The sequence below is a fragment of the Neltuma alba genome, unplaced genomic scaffold (assembly GCF_004799145.2).
Source record: "Neltuma alba isolate B1F8T4 unplaced genomic scaffold, ASM479914v2 tig00002282_pilon, whole genome shotgun sequence".
Classification (NCBI taxonomy): Eukaryota; Viridiplantae; Streptophyta; class Magnoliopsida; order Fabales; family Fabaceae; genus Neltuma; species Neltuma alba.
The window spans coordinates 71,921-87,393 of NW_021632806.1; the positions used below are offsets into that span (position 1 = coordinate 71,921).

General features: G+C 33.8%; 2 protein-coding genes across 2 annotated transcripts; both read right to left on the bottom strand.

Moving 5' to 3' along the window:
* Nucleotides 1-240: 240 nt before the first annotated feature.
* On the bottom strand, nt 241-5,606 carry LOC114721231 (uncharacterized). The gene is made up of 4 exons (XM_028907062.1): nt 5,372-5,606; nt 701-806; nt 549-635; nt 241-467 (listed from the first exon to the last, which is right to left on the bottom strand). Exons 1-4 carry the CDS (start codon nt 5,549-5,551, stop codon nt 241-243), a joined length of 600 nt encoding a protein of 199 aa, XP_028762895.1. The 5' UTR covers nt 5,552-5,606.
* Nucleotides 5,607-5,665: 59 nt separating this feature from the next.
* LOC114721240 (uncharacterized) lies at nt 5,666-15,238 on the bottom strand. The gene is made up of 6 exons (XM_028907072.1): nt 12,296-15,238; nt 11,183-11,773; nt 9,188-9,778; nt 7,383-7,961; nt 5,776-6,366; nt 5,666-5,683 (listed from the first exon to the last, which is right to left on the bottom strand). The coding sequence occupies exons 1-6, from the start codon at nt 15,236-15,238 to the stop codon at nt 5,666-5,668; spliced, it is 5,313 nt and encodes a 1,770-aa protein (XP_028762905.1).
* Between the last annotated feature and the right edge of the window lie 235 nt (nt 15,239-15,473).

Sequence of the window (15,473 nt, forward strand, 5' to 3'; positions counted from 1 at the left end):
GTTTTTCCCGCCGTCAACACATTCAAATGAAGAGCTTGAATGTGGATGAGACTTATCACAAACTTCAACATAATCTAAATTATTGGAGTTCACTAGTTAGTAGTCTCAACATTTTAGATATATCCCTTAGATTAATGAAGTGATGTTAGAATGGAAATTAAAAATAATAATTGAATAAAATAAAGATCAGACGTGCAATGGGTAGAATTACTAGAGCATAGACTAGAATCTTCTATAAGTTCAATGGTACTTCTTATAGCAACATCTGTCTTTGCTTGATAAGGTAGTCTCGATATATAGTTTTGGCAAGTTTGACACTACAATGATTGAATGAAGTGTCAATATAAGAAGACAGCAAGGAAACTTACCATCAGAATGCTTGGGAATATTAGATGAAGGAGTTTGGTTAAGGCTTGTTGACGTTTGTTCACTCGAAACGGTTGTTTCTGGGGGCACACGTGGGTCACCTATGAAAAAATGATTATTATATCAAATCATAGGAAGAAATTAATTAAAGATTTCATTTAATTAAAGAAAATAGCAAGTACCATCAGTAGAGTTTTCAAGCTTTTTCTCTGGTAAAGAACTGCTAACTTTCTTTCCATTTCGGGGACGTCGGGATGTTATCAAGCTGTCTGTAAACCCATAAAATAAATAACTAGTATTTTTCTAATACAAAACTAACAAATCAATATTTTACCTTCCTCTTCCTCTTCATCTTCCTCTTCAAATATTTTAGCACTTGCGTGAGTGTTATCTCTTATAGGAAGAATAGTGAGGTTGGGACTTGCATGAACTGGCACCTTCTATTGGAAACCAGTGGTCATATAAAACAAAGATGATAAATTAGTGTAGCTGTTTTCTTTGCACCCAGACCAACACCACAATATATAAAACTAAGCTTTAAAGAGATTGGCTAACAAATAGGTTTTAAAAATTTTGTTTTTTGCAACTTTGGTCTAGGACCTTCTTCAATAGTATTCTTTGTTGCTTCATATATAGCAGAAGAATAAAAAAAAAGTTTCAAACGTTGAATTCATTAACACTAGGATTCCTTTCTTCTTCATTATTCAGCATAACAAAAATAATGATGATGATGATGATATGTTCTTTTGGCACATTTAAGATATCATGCTCATCAACATCAATATTGTTTCTGCATAGCCAGCACTACAGATAAAACTTTGCTTATTAGTTCAAGTCAAATTCAATAATAAATATGGAACACACACACATACACACCATATTTATGTGTATTAAGAGTTTCTTGTTGGTATTTTAAAGGATAATAGTCATATCAAATTCTTTATATCTATTGTGTCAAGTTCTCCAATCACCAATAACTATGTATCTTATTTTTAAAATATTAACGTTTAGTTATAAATCCACATGAAACAATAAAAGACACATGGTCATGTATGATTGGAGAACTTAACATACTTGATCTGAGTTTTTTTTCCCATTTTATCCCCTTCAAATTATATGTTGAAGTTCATATGACAACTTTAAAGCAAAGAAAGAAAATTATTGTGTGATGGACATAAATAAAGAATAAAAATTTATAAATAAAAAAATTAATGTTAGTTTTAGTGATACCTTTCTTAAATCAATTCTAATCATTCTGCATGAAAAAGACACTACAAAAAAACAGACTTTAGGCGACGACTTTCGGCGGCGACAAAAAAAGTCGCCGCTGAAGGTCCACTTTCGACGGCGACACCAAAAAGTCGCCGCTGAAACTAAGACTTTCAGCGGCGACATTTTTAGTCGCCGCTGAAAGTTCGCCATTGAAACCAAGACTTTCAGCGGCGACAAAAGTGTCGCCGCCGAAAGTGGACCTTCAGCGGCGACTTTTTTTGTCGCCGCCGAAAGTGGACCTTCAGCGGCGACTTTTTTAGTCGCCGCTGAAAGTTCGCCATTGAAACCAAGACTTTTAGCGGCGACTTTTTTTGTCGCCGCCGAAAGGGGACCTTCAGCGGCGACTTTTTTTGTCGCCGCCGAAAGGGGACCTTCAGCGGTGACTTTTTTTGTCGCCGCCGAAAGTGGACCTTCAGCGGCGACTTTTTTAGTCGCCGCTGAAAGTTCGCCATTGAAACCAAGACTTTCAGCGGTGACTTTTTTTTGTCGCCGCCGAAAGTGGACTTTCAGCGGCGACTTTTTTAGTCGCCGCCGAAAGTGGACCTTCAGCGGCGACTTTTTTTGTCGCCGCTGAAAGTATAATATAATACTATATATTTTATTTTACAATATTAATAAACAAATTCAATCTGACTCAGCGGCAAGAAGATTGGACACGAAAGGAGGCGGTCATGAGTTCGAACCTGGAAGAAGACACATTTAAGGTGAAAATATTTGGACGATGACGTGGCGAGGAAGAGTGATGTGGCAATGACGTGGAGGTGGCTAGTGATGATGTGGCGGTCGGCGGTGATGATGTGGCCGCCGATGGCGATGACGTGGAGGTCGACGGTGATGACGTGGCGGCCGGAGATGATGACGTGGCACCGACGGCGATGACGTGGCATTGGTAAAGCCAATTCTTCTTAGGCATTACTTTCAGCGGCGACAAAAAAGTCACCGCAGAAAACACTTTCGGCGGCGACATTTGTCGCCGCCAAAAAGTCTTTCAGCGGCGACAAGAGTGTCGTCGCCGAAAGTGTTTTCTGCGGCGACTTTTTTGTCGCCGCTGAAAGACTTTTTGGCGGCGACAAATTTCGCCGCTGAAAGTGTTTTCGGCGGTGACATTAGTCGCCGCTGAAACTTCTAAAAGTCGCCGCTGAAAGTATCTTTTAGCGGCGACCTTTTTAGTCGCCACTGAAAGTTTTCAGCCACAGCTGCTACGGCAACGACTTTTCAGCGGCGACTTGTCGCCGCAAAAAACTTTCGGCGGCGACTTTGTACTTTCAGCGGCGACTTTTGTCGCCGCTGAAAGTCAATTTTTTTGTAGTGAGAATTAATGAATTAGCTAAAATATTTAGTAGTAATTGTAATATTTGAATTTTGAATATGGGTTAAATAAGATAGTTGACCTAAAAGTTGAAAAATATAGTGGGCTGAGGGGCAAAAGATTAAATAAGAGAAAATATAGAACAAAATTATGATTGTAAAAAAGGCCCAAAATTTTAGAGGAGTCTCAAGAAGTAGAGAAGAGATTTTGAAAGCATAATTGAGGTTTAGGGACATTATTTAAAATTTAAATGTCCCAAAAATGAATTATTGGTCAAAAAGTCTATTTTGTATGAGAATTTAAGGAAATAAAAAAGTAATTATTAAAATTGTTCTATTTTGAGAATTTAGAAATATTATGAAGAGGTTTATATTTTCCAGAAATGACTTATAATTTTAAAACTAATTTATGGGATATGAGGGCCTATTTTTCTGAAAATTGAATTAAAAATAGTTGGAGGCTAATGTTCAGCCTGAAAATTTTACAAAACTTATTTTAGGAGTTAGAGAAGCTAATTAAGAAAAATCTTCATAATGCGTCGCGGACTAATCTTCATAATCTTTAAAAAAGAAGAGCATCACAGAGAGAGAGAGAGAGAGAGAGAGAGCTGAGGGGAGGCGAAGAAGTGATCGAAGAAGAAGGAAAGTTCTTCCCTCGCATGCAACCGAACATTTAGAACGAGGTAAGGACCTTAAACCTTGTTCCATCAATATTTTTTGCAGTGGCTGTTTGTTTTGCAAGTAGACGAGAGGTTTAAATCTGTTTTCTAGACAGTAAAGTGAGCGATAGGAGCATTAAGCTATAGAAATCATACTTAAACGATAGATTAAATCTTGTGGGGTTACTATTATTATTTGACTTCTCTTATGGGAGCTGAAATCTAGAATTCAGAAGCTGAATTTTTCCCACAAATTTAATGTTGAATTATGTGTTAAATTTATATTTAATTGGGAACTAAAATACCGTAAATACCTAGAGGCTTCGAGGTGAAATATGGATGAAGTGAAGTGGTTAAACCAAGTTTTATCCTCTTCCTTTGCTCTGTCAAAGTAATTGGCCTAGAGAGAATTAGGTTTGGTTGAATATAAAGGCTAAACCCCTCAATGTATTTAAAAGAGGAGTTTGTGAATCTGGAAAATTTTAAAATGTAAAGGGAAGGCTGTCCAAAACTTTTAAAGCGAATGATCATGAACTGCACAGGTAAAGGGTCTGGTGACTCCCACATAGTGATTAGATGGGCAATAGGAATATCAAAGCATTAGCCTTCTGAACTATAGTTCTTATCCCCTGTTTGGACTCAAAGTTGTGACTCAAAGAGGTTTAAATGTAGTTTTGATATGTTATAACATGCAACAAGTGTTTTAAATTCCCAAACTACACCAAAGGCATGTCTAAAGGCCCTGTTTTGGATAGCATATTTTTTGTAAGAGGAAGTTAAGTTTGGGTTAAATTCGAATATGATAATGAGCTTAGCAGAGACCTTGGTGTAGTAGCAAGTCTCTAGCCTAAGTTTGGTGAATATTAGACACAAATTAAATTTGTAAAGCCGCCCTGTTCAGCCTGCATGCTTAAGGCAGATAAAAATGAACATTGATTAATTTAAAGGCTCCAATAGTTTTAAATGTAGTACAGTACTTCTTTTTTTGGGGGGTAGGGGGAGCTAAGAATTAGTTAGAGCATAAAGCTTTTTCAAGAGCTAAAGTTAAAGCTATGAACCACAATTTTTGGAGCTATATTGCATTAGTTATAAATTTTTAAATATTTTAGAAAATCTTATCCCAATAATAGGAAAGCATTAGTGATAGAACCTAGAGTGTTTTGGGGAAAAAAATTTTAATTGTTGGCCTTTCTGGGATTCTAAGAGATCATAAGTGGTTCTCAAATGGCTAAACATCTTTAATTAGTGAACCTAAATAAGGTTTAACCGTAACTTTATTCATTTCCTTTGTAAAAAAAAATTGTTATTTATTATTTTTTTATTTCAGATTTCCAACCCACTCCTTAATAAAATTAAAATAAATTCTTAAAGGTTTGCTACCTCATAAAATTAGAATCAAATGATGTAACAAAAAATCAATCAAATGATGATGATGTCTCTTTGGTGTTTTTAAAAATAGCATGCTTATCACAATGGAATTATATATTGTTTCTTCAATGCCCTGTCCAAAACTATTAAGTTTTTTTTCTTTTTTTCCAGTTCATGTCAAATTCATTAAGCAGTTGGAATACACCACACTTGTTTGTACCCGCGCGCAGGTGTATTTTCAGCATTTTAAATATGATACTCAAACTCTGTTTTTCTCATAAAAAGGATAGAATTTTCCGACCATTGCGACAAAATTAAAATAATCAAGCATACATATAATGATGAGGGGGACCATTGGAGAAGCAGTAAAATGATGCCATTAGCAATCAAAATCATACCTCCGTGAGGGATTGTTGTGTTGTTTCTCCCATATTTAAAGACTGTTCAGTATTGAGATGAGAAGAAAGGTTCTTGTCTGCTTTTTCTTCAGCTTGAGAACATGTTGTTTCAGGACATGCTTGAAGCTGGGTAGTTGAAATTTCTGAAAGTAGGATTTTTAATGTTATAATAAAACTCATATGATAATTTTCAATTTTATAGAGAATAAATACTTCTCTGAATGCATACCATAAAAGGAAAACTTGGGACAACGATCTACTCTCGTATTATCGTCTCCTTTCAAAGTTTGAAAATCAATCCCATAGCAGAGACTAGCAAGGTTAGGAAGATCCATGAGCACCAATTGACCTAGTTGTGGAAGCACATCATTCATGGCCATCTCTTTCATCTCTCCTTGTCTTACCAGTACATGCTCAAGTCCATTGGCTCCACGTATCCCCAGAGATCTTAGTTTTGGCAGGATACCAGAAATAGGGATAGAGAACAGGTGCCTCAGTTTGTCACAATCATTGACAGAGACTTGTTCTAAGTTGGGAAAGCATGGTTCACGGCACAAATGATGATGATCATCATTTTTTTCATAATCTTCTTCAACAATGTTAACTAATTCTTCCCATTTTGATATACTGAGCTTCTGCGACATTGGTAGGCTTCTCACCAAACATGCAGGGCATCTGAAAGCATGTGCTGGGAATAAATATTCCAATGCGTTGCAGCATAAAACTTGTAACCGTTTCAACTTTGGAAAGATGGAATAATTGTAGTTCATGTGAGTTCCAGCATCTGCCTCATCTTCTACAACGCACTTCAGTTTCTGACAGTACGTTATTGTCAAATCTTCCAACAAAATTGTAGAGGCAAGGGATAGAGTTGACAAAGATATTAAGTTGCAACATGCCCATAGGTCTACTTTTCTAGCATTCTTCAATGATTGCGCCAACAAGATTTGAGATGCATGGAAAGGAGGAACTCTGCCTGTAGATGAATTTAATTCCTACAAACACAAATCTTTAAAAAGTTATATCTATCACCAACTGAATAAATGACTCTTATTTTAAAATAAACAATATGCAAGATTGGAATATATAATAATACATAATAAATCAAAGATATTGCTAACATAAAAACAGTTAGTAAAATAAATCATTCTTATTCCAAAACAAACAATCAGTGAAGATTCATTGAAAAAAACAATCAGGAAAATTTGAGCGTGTACATTTTTTATGTAGTCATATCATATGCACCAAATAATATCAGAGCAAATAAAAACCTAATTCAACTCTTTATGACCTCCCTTACGCCCCATTCCATTTGATAATTTGGTAATGAAAAATTACATAAAATGTTTATAATGGAAAAAAGAATCTGTTCTATTTCAAATGATTATCGCCTTTGTGTGTGTTATTCTGTCCGACATATGGATAAAGATCGGAATCTGTAAAAGATTTGCAATTTGACGCAAATGTTTTATTTAATATTAACTTGGTCCATACAATTTCATTAAATAAATAATTAAATTATCCATATACCTAAGTATACAGTGGTTAAAAAAGAACACATCACATTAACTGAAACTGTATTGATGTCAATAAGGAATTCAAAGCTTGATATATATTTTATCTGACATTTTGAAATCATGAAGACCAAATTAATGCTAATTAAAACACCAAACGGACTGAAACTTTGAGTAATAAAAGTTTCATTTTCCCAAATATATATATGGAGCTAAATGACGTAATTTTATGTGTTAATTTGCATAATCCATTCATAACCTTTTTTTATTCGAAGTCTTTATTAGTAACCATATATTAACATCACCCTTGTTAGGCAACAATTAATTCAATATTTGTTAATAAACAATTAATGTAAAAGCTGAATTGAGCGGGCCAAAAAAGCTCAACATATAAAGACAGTCATAAATAATTTCATTTTGATCGAATAATACTTCATTTGTAATTAACATTATCAAAACAGAACAAATCATATGTACAAAAGTTAAAGAGAGTGTACCTCTGTAGTTGTCAGATTCACCATGTCAGAATCATCGAAAGATTTAATGCCGCAATTCCACATCACAACATTCTGAAGAGATGACAGATCAATGTTATAATTCTTGGCGCAAATGCTTTTGATCTTCGGCGCACCTCTGATGGAGAGGGTCTCCAGAGCAGGGAGCTCGAAATGCAGCTCTTCATTTTGCTGATCTTGCTGGTAGTTCCCAACAACATATTTTAGTTCAGGAACTTTCATGATACTCAAAGACTTCAATTTTTGAAGACCACCAGATATTGATGATTGAAATACAAATTCCAAATCCTTGCAATCCTTGATTTCCAGTTTCTCTAGTGTTGGGAAAATGGAACAATAATGCTTATTGTCAGCTTGTGTTGTGATGCACTTCAGTTTATGACATGCCCAGATTCTCAAACTTTCCAACGAAATTGTTGAGGCCGCAATGGAGAGAGTTGACAGTGATATTAAGTTCCCACATTCCTTTAGTTTTATTTCCCTTAAATTCTTCAATGATTGCACCAAAAGGCTATGAGCTGCAAGGAAAGGAGGAACTCCTTCTGGGGATGCATCTAATTCCTACAAACGCAAATCAATGCATAATAAATCAAGAAAATAAATCATTCTTATTCCAAAACAAACAATATATAAAATTTAAGTATACATTAACACATAATAAGATTTAAGATGCATGGAAAGGAAGAACTCTACCTGTAGATGAATTTAATTCCTACAAACACAAATCTTTAAAAAGTTATATCCATCACCAACAGAATAAATCACTCTTATTTTAAAATAAACAATATGCAACATTGGAATATATAATAATACATAATAAATCAATGATATTTTTTTTGCTCAAAAAAATCAAAGATATTTTTAACAACAACAATTAGTAAAATAAATTATTCTTATTCCAAAACAAACAATCAGCGAAGATTTATTGGAAAAAAAATCAGCGAAGATTTCTTGGAAAAAAACAATCAGCGAAGATTTGAGTATGTAAATTTTTTATGTAGTCATATCATATACGACAAATAATATCAAGGAAAACAAACTTAATTCAACTCTTTATGAGCTGCCTTACACCCCATTCCATTTGATAACTTGTTAATAAAAATTACATAAAATGCTTATAATGGGGAAAAAAATCTTTTCAATTTAAAATGATTATTGCCTGTGTTTGTCTTATTGCGTCCGACATATATAGATAAAGCTTGGAATCTGTAAAAGATTTGCAATTCGACCCATATGTTTTATTTAATATTAAGGTGGTCCATACAGTTTCATTAAATAAATAATTAAATTATCATCATACGTAAGTAGTAGTAGTTAATAACAGAACACAGCACATGAAGTGAAATTATGTTACGTTGATGTCAATAAGACACTCAAAGCTCGAGATATATTTCATCTGACATTTTGAAATTATTAAGACCAAATTAATGCTACTTAAAACATCAAACTAGTTGAAACTTTGAGTAATAAAAATTTCATTTCCTAAATATATATGGAGCTAAATTAAATGACATAATTTTACGTTTTAAGTTGCACAATCAATTCATAACCTTTTTTATTCGAAGTCTTTATTGGTAACCATATATTAATATCACCCTTGTTAGGCAACAATTAACTCAATATTTGTTAATAAACAATTAATGTAAAAGCTGAATTGAGCGGGCCAAAAAAGCTCAACATATAAAGACAGTCATAAATAATTTCATTTTGATCGAATAATACTTCATTTGTAATTAACATTATCAAAACAGAACAAATCATATGTACAAAAGTTAAAGAGAGTGTACCTCTGTAGTTGTTAGATTCACCATGTCAGAATCATCGAAAGATTTAATGCCGCAATTCCACATCAGAACATTCTGAAAAGATGCCAAATCCATCTTATAATTCTTAGCGCAAATGCTTTTGATCTTTGGTGCATCTTCAATGAAGAGGGTCTCCAAAGGGAGGTTGAAATGCAGCTCTTCATTTTGCTGATCTTGCTGGTACTTCCCAACAATATATTTTAGTTCAGGAACTTTCCTAATTGTCAAAGACTTCAATTTTTGAAGACCACCAGATATTGATGATTGAAATACAAATTCCAACTCCTCGCAATTCCAAATTTCCAGATTCTCTAGTGTTGGAAAAATGGAACAATAATTCTTATTATCAACTTGAGCATCTCCCTCGTGTGTTGTGATGCACTTCAGTTTATGACATTTCCGTATTCTCAAATTTTTCAATGAAATTGTTGAGGCCGTAACAGATAGATTTGACAGTGATATTAAGTTCTCACATTCTGTGAGTTCTATTTTCCTTACATTCTTCAATGATTGCACCAAAAGGCTTTGAGCTGCGTGGGAAGGAAAAACTCCACATGCGGATGGATCTAATTCCTATAAACACAAATCTTTAGAAAGCTATATTTATCGCCAAGAAAATAAATCAGTCTTATTCCAAAATAAACAACATATAAAATTTAAATATACGTTAATACATAATAAATCAAAATGTTTTAAGCAAAACATCAATCGCTAAAATAAATTTATTATATCTCTTTTTGTCATATATTCATCGTCTTTCTTGAGTCCAACCCTTTGAATTATTGTGCTCCATTCTAATATTCTAATTTATAATGGCTCGACTATCAACTGATCTAAAAGCTTACTATATTAGAATATTCATAAATGATTGTGTCAAATTAATATATGTTTCAATTCACAATGACAATATGATCAACGTATTTATAAATTAATATAAGTTGCTGTGTAATATGCTCATTCTTAAATGTTTGTCCTCGTCGCCCCTTTTGAGTTATAACGCCACATTTGGTTAATATTAATAAACAAGCAATTAATGTAAAAGGATTAGCATATTAGAAAATCCATAAATAATTGTATTTTTTGTATCAAAATAATTAATGTTTGTTTGTAAAAAATGACATTTAAGCATCTTCTATAAACATTTTTTAACCAAAGAATCTCCTATAAATATTAATTATATAAAGGACTGTGAATTTTAAAAACGTCAAATATTGACCAAACTCCTTGGTTGAAATCAAAAGTTTTGTTGAGATGATTTTCTCACCACTCGACATTAATTTTTTTAATGCTGCTATTTTCAGTGTTTTCAATACTTTTATCTATTTACTACTCTTTTTAATGCTTTCAATACAAAAGAAACTAAATGTTGAAAACATCGAAGTTGAGTAATTGGGGAAAAAAAAGAAAAGAAATTTAGGTATTAAAAAACTGGAAATATGAATATTGAAAATATTAAAAACAAGAATTGAAGTGGTTAAATTTATGTACTTAAACAATGAAGAATATAGAAAAGAATCAATATAAAACATCTAATTCTAACCAATAATCTTAATCCTTTTTTGAAACTTTTAAAATTCATGGTCATTAACAAAAAAAATTTATGAAGTGTTTCACTGTATCCGTGATATATTTCTTTTTGACACCTAAGATCTACATACGCACACAGTTAAATTTTCAAGTGATATTTGTAGACACGCATGAAATCTAGAAAACTAGCACATCATGTAGTCAATTTTCATCTGACTGTATTTTTACACTCTCTTTATCCAACTATAATTTCAAGAAATTTTGCAAACTAAGTATCAATCACACGCAAAAAATTTTATGAAGTGTTTTCAAACCTCATTTTTTTTATATTTCACTTTTGAGTAAGGATATCAATAGAGAACAAACAATATCAAGACAAAAGGAGAGCATTACTCGGGGCCTTGCCCTTTTCTATAACCACAGAAAGGGGGGGGGGAGAGAGAGCATTACCTTTGTGGTATTCAAATTCAGTTGTGCTTTGTCTGAACAAACGTGTGGTAGAGATGGTGACACTATTTTATAATTCATGGGACCAATGTCGATGAACTTAGGTACTTTCTCTAAACAGAGGACCTCCAAAGCAGGGAGATCAAAGTGCCACTCGTCATTCTGATTTTGATCAGATAAACGATGCTGATGCTGGTATTTCTCAATGACATATGTCAGCTGAGGAGCACCTTCAATAGTCAAGGACTTTAAATTCTTAATTTCTATAGATATTGCAGACAGAAATAAAATTTCCAAGTCCCTACACCGTGAGATATAAAGTTTCTGTAACTTTGGGAAAATGGAACTACAGTTGATTTGATCTTTATAATCATCCTCCTCGCTCGTTACCAAGTGCTTTAGCCCATCATAATCCTTGATTGTCATCTCTTCCCATGATATCACTGATGCCATGGATAAAGTGAACAAAGTTGATAGTGAATTTGAAGAGAGATATGCAAGTTCCATCTTCCTGATATGACCAACAACATGGAGTGCTAGTTGCCTCCCAAGTGTAGGAGCATTATCAATCCATTTCCTAGATGCAAGTAATCCCTTCAAAAAGACATTGTTGTTTACGCAATCGTAATGCTCATAGATATCTAAACTAAGAAAATAACTTAGAGGTAATGAAGATTTTTGTTGTAGTAGATTATGTGTAATTTGGTTGAAATCTAGGAAACTATCATTATCCGATTATAATTTCAAGAAATTCAACATAGATATATCATAAATTTTTTATGTGTTAAGCATTGTTAACTATATTTCTTGCGATAAAAGGCATGTGTGCATGCGCATGAATGTGTTTATGTATGTGTATTTTTACCAAGGAACAATTGTTATAACAAGACATATTTACAAAATCTTGTTACAGATTCAGTCAATCATGCAAAAACAGGTACTTTAAATAATGTATCGTACCAAGGATCACAATAAATATTTTTAATACTCATACCTTATTTTATTTAATTGTAAATCATTTTTCTTTTTGAAATAATTAACAACATATAATTCACAAGAGAGAGACTTGAATGTAAAATAAATTTGAACAAAAGTAGGGAAGCGAGCTGATCATACCTGTGAGATTCCTTTGTCAAGCAATCTCCCTATAGAAATAGCAACATTAGCCTCTTTACTTGTCGCCTTTGATTTAAAACAACATACTTGACCCCATGAAAAAGAACGTATCTTGGTGCTTGGAGGTGTGGGTGCTAGTTGTTGTGGTGACGAAGAGGTGGATTTTTCATACTGCCTGAAAACACCAACCAGACTTGACAGACTAACAAGTTGCATTCTTTCCACAAAGGGGAGCATAACATTGACCTCTTGGAACTTATCAAATATATATTTCAACTTCTTGCACTGCTGTATGATTATCCTTTCCAGATGCCATCCACCGTGAAGGATTGGCAATATTATTTCTAAATTGTCACAACTATCAATTTCAAGAATTTTAAACTTTGGAAACAGAGTGCCGTAGCTCTTTTGATCATTGTCACCATCACCACCAGCTATTTCCCCTCTTGAACTCTGATCTTCTACAATGCATTCCAATGCATCACATCTCTTAATGTTCAACTCTTCCAACTGCAAAAGGCTTTGAGCAGTGGATGGGAGGAAAATTGACGTCAGCTTTGGACACTCCTTCAGTTTCAAGGTCTTCAAATGACACAGGTTATAGTGGCCATTAAATAATATATTGCTTAGTCCTATTTTAGAAAGATATAGTCCAACTAAATTGGAAAAGGCATTCTTCACGTCAAAGCAATTGTTCACAGCATCAATGAGACATTGCATGTCAGGCCAAGAATCCAATTGAAGAATGATCAAGTCAGTCATACCTGTGTCATCTATTGGAACAATGTCAGGGATAAGATTTTTCTGTTTTCCATACCCACTTAAGCTAAGAAGCTCAGCTGTTCTTGCAAGTTGCCTAAATGTTGCCTCAGAGATTAAATGCGTTAAACTACCTGGCTGAAAGCATCTTGACAGGGAACCACATTGCTTAAAATAATCCAAAAAGTTGCCCTTAGAAGATATTTGATATATTTGTAAGGAAGGAAGAGATATTTTTTGAGAAATTGTATCTTCTTCCTGCTTGACATAATCATTACTCAAAAAAGCCAGCTCCTCTAGCTTTGGGCATGCTTCAATCAATTCAAAAGGATTATTCATATTACTGTAACAATTTTCTATCCTTAAGAATCTCAACTTCTGTAGCTTAAATTTTTTTTCAGGTTTAATGATTGAACAATCATCCAACCAAAGTGTCTCAAGATTTGATAACCCTCCCAACATAGAGATGTTGCTATCTAAATTAAAATTCTTTATCTTGAGAGTTCGGATATCTTGTAATAACTGAATTAATGGAAACAGTGATGGAGCTGAAATTTGAGGCCAAGCTTTATTTTGTAAAAACAAAACTTTGAGCTTTGTCATCTCTATAAAGAATGCATCAGGGACTTCCAAATCCTTTCGATCTTCTCGAACTAGAAATAATACCTCAAGGTTTTGACTATCAAAAGGTCTCAAAAAATCATCATTTTTCCAATATAAACATTGCAACCCTTTTTTTACAGATAGTTCAGATTTAATGATGGATTGAATGTCTTCTTGTCCTATCAATAAGGCTACTTCATGAACTAAATCATGCATCTTTACACATTCCCTCTCAGCATTCAACAATAAAGAAGAACCTAGGAGTTCCACTACAGCATCAAGTGATTTTCTTCTTCTTTTGTTGTAGTCATCAACTTCCTTACCAAAAGGGCCCATTCCTACACCAATTCTAATTAAAAACTCCATGGGGATATTAAAATCTTCGGGGAATAGAGAAGATATCAATAGGAGCTTTTTGGATTTTTCATTTCTCAAATTATCATAGCTTAACTTTAAACCTTCATAGACCTTCTTCAAATCTTCATCACGAACATTGAATATTGACTCACCACTTTGCAAGTTCCTCAAGGCTTCCGTCCAAACTTTAAAAGGTCGATCTTTTAGTGATCTTGCTACAGCTATAATTACAACTGGTACTCCATGGCAATGCTTCACAATTTTTTGCGCCAGATTCTCCAAAGTAGAGGAGCTATTAGCATGCTCGAGGAAAAGTTGCAATGCTTCCTTATCAGTCAATGCTTGAAGATGAATGATCCTTTGACAATCCATTTTTTTACAAATCTCTTTGCTTCGGGTGGTTATCAATATAGTGCAACCCTTATGCAAGTGGGGAGGAGGAATCCCCAACTCTTTCCTGAGATCAAACTCCATCCACACATCATCTAGTACTATAAGAAGTTTCTCTTTTAACGCTTTGAGTTTGGTCAATATTTTTTCGTGGTACTCTCCATCCTCTGATTTCAAATCCAAACGTCCAGCAATTTCACCTTGAAGATGTTTGAAATCTGGAAGCTTAGAGACAACAAGAAAGATGACTTTGCCGAATGTGGATCCTTCCAATTCAGCACCTACTTCTGTTGCCATTGAAGTTTTGCCTGTTCCCCCTAAGCCTTCGAGTCCAATCATATTATTTTCTTCATCTTCTAGTGCCTTTTGAAGTTCTTTAAATATTGACTTTCTGCTCTCAAAATGCGTGAAATTTGGTAAGCAATGGTATTTTATACCTGGAAGATCAGTTGGACCTGCCACTATATCAAAGTTACATCTCTTTAGAAGTCTGTCAATATCCAGAGTCCTCTTCGCCAAGTCTCTACCTTTCCGATATTGAGGCCAGCAGTTAAGACACAAATCATTAAAGCATTTCTCTTTCTTAGTGTCAACATTAATGAGTTCTTCAGCTTCATGTGTCCATTGTAGTGCTACAGATGTGACAAGAGAAACACCTCTAGCTTGATTAATTTTTCTGCTTACATCTTCGAGTTTTGCTTTCAATCTTCCCTTTGCCTGCTCATACTCTTGAACATAACTATTGAAGCAACATATATATTGAGCTTCATTTTTCACCAAGTTCACTAAACTCTGGGTTTCGTTCTTTACAAGTTCAGCAGGGATGCTCTCCATCTAACAGGGAAATAAAGTTAATGTTATTCTATCTTTCTATCTTGATTTAAGTTATGAAATACCCACATAATGATTATAATAAGATAAAAAATGAAGGGGACTAACTAAAAGAGGAGCAAAATGTATACTAATTTGGTACTTAGTGTAATCATCTTAGAAAGTAAAATACATGAATTTGAACCCTGAAAGAAATTCACTATAAGTCATACATTATTATGACTCAACTAATGCATTT

Bases quoted from the DNA above. Each gene is read 5' to 3' on its own strand.
- LOC114721240 (XM_028907072.1), bottom strand. From the start codon at position 15,238: ATGGAGAGCATCCCTGCTGAACTTGTAAAGAACGAAACCCAGAGTTTA. The intron at 9,779-11,182 runs GTAATGCTCTCT...TTGTGTTTATAG, and splicing joins TGAATTTGAATACCACAAAG to GAATTAGATCCATCCGCATG. The intron at 6,367-7,382 runs GTACACTCTCTT...TTGTGTTTGTAG, and splicing joins TGAATCTGACAACTACAGAG to GAATTAAATTCATCTACAGG.
- LOC114721231 (XM_028907062.1), bottom strand. From the start codon at position 5,551: ATGAGTTTTATTATAACATTAAAAATCCTACTTTCAGAAATTTCAACT. The intron at 807-5,371 runs GTATGATTTTGA...GGTTTCCAATAG, and splicing joins CACAACAATCCCTCACGGAG to AAGGTGCCAGTTCATGCAAG. The intron at 468-548 runs GTACTTGCTATT...ATTTTTTCATAG, and splicing joins GCTTGAAAACTCTACTGATG to GTGACCCACGTGTGCCCCCA.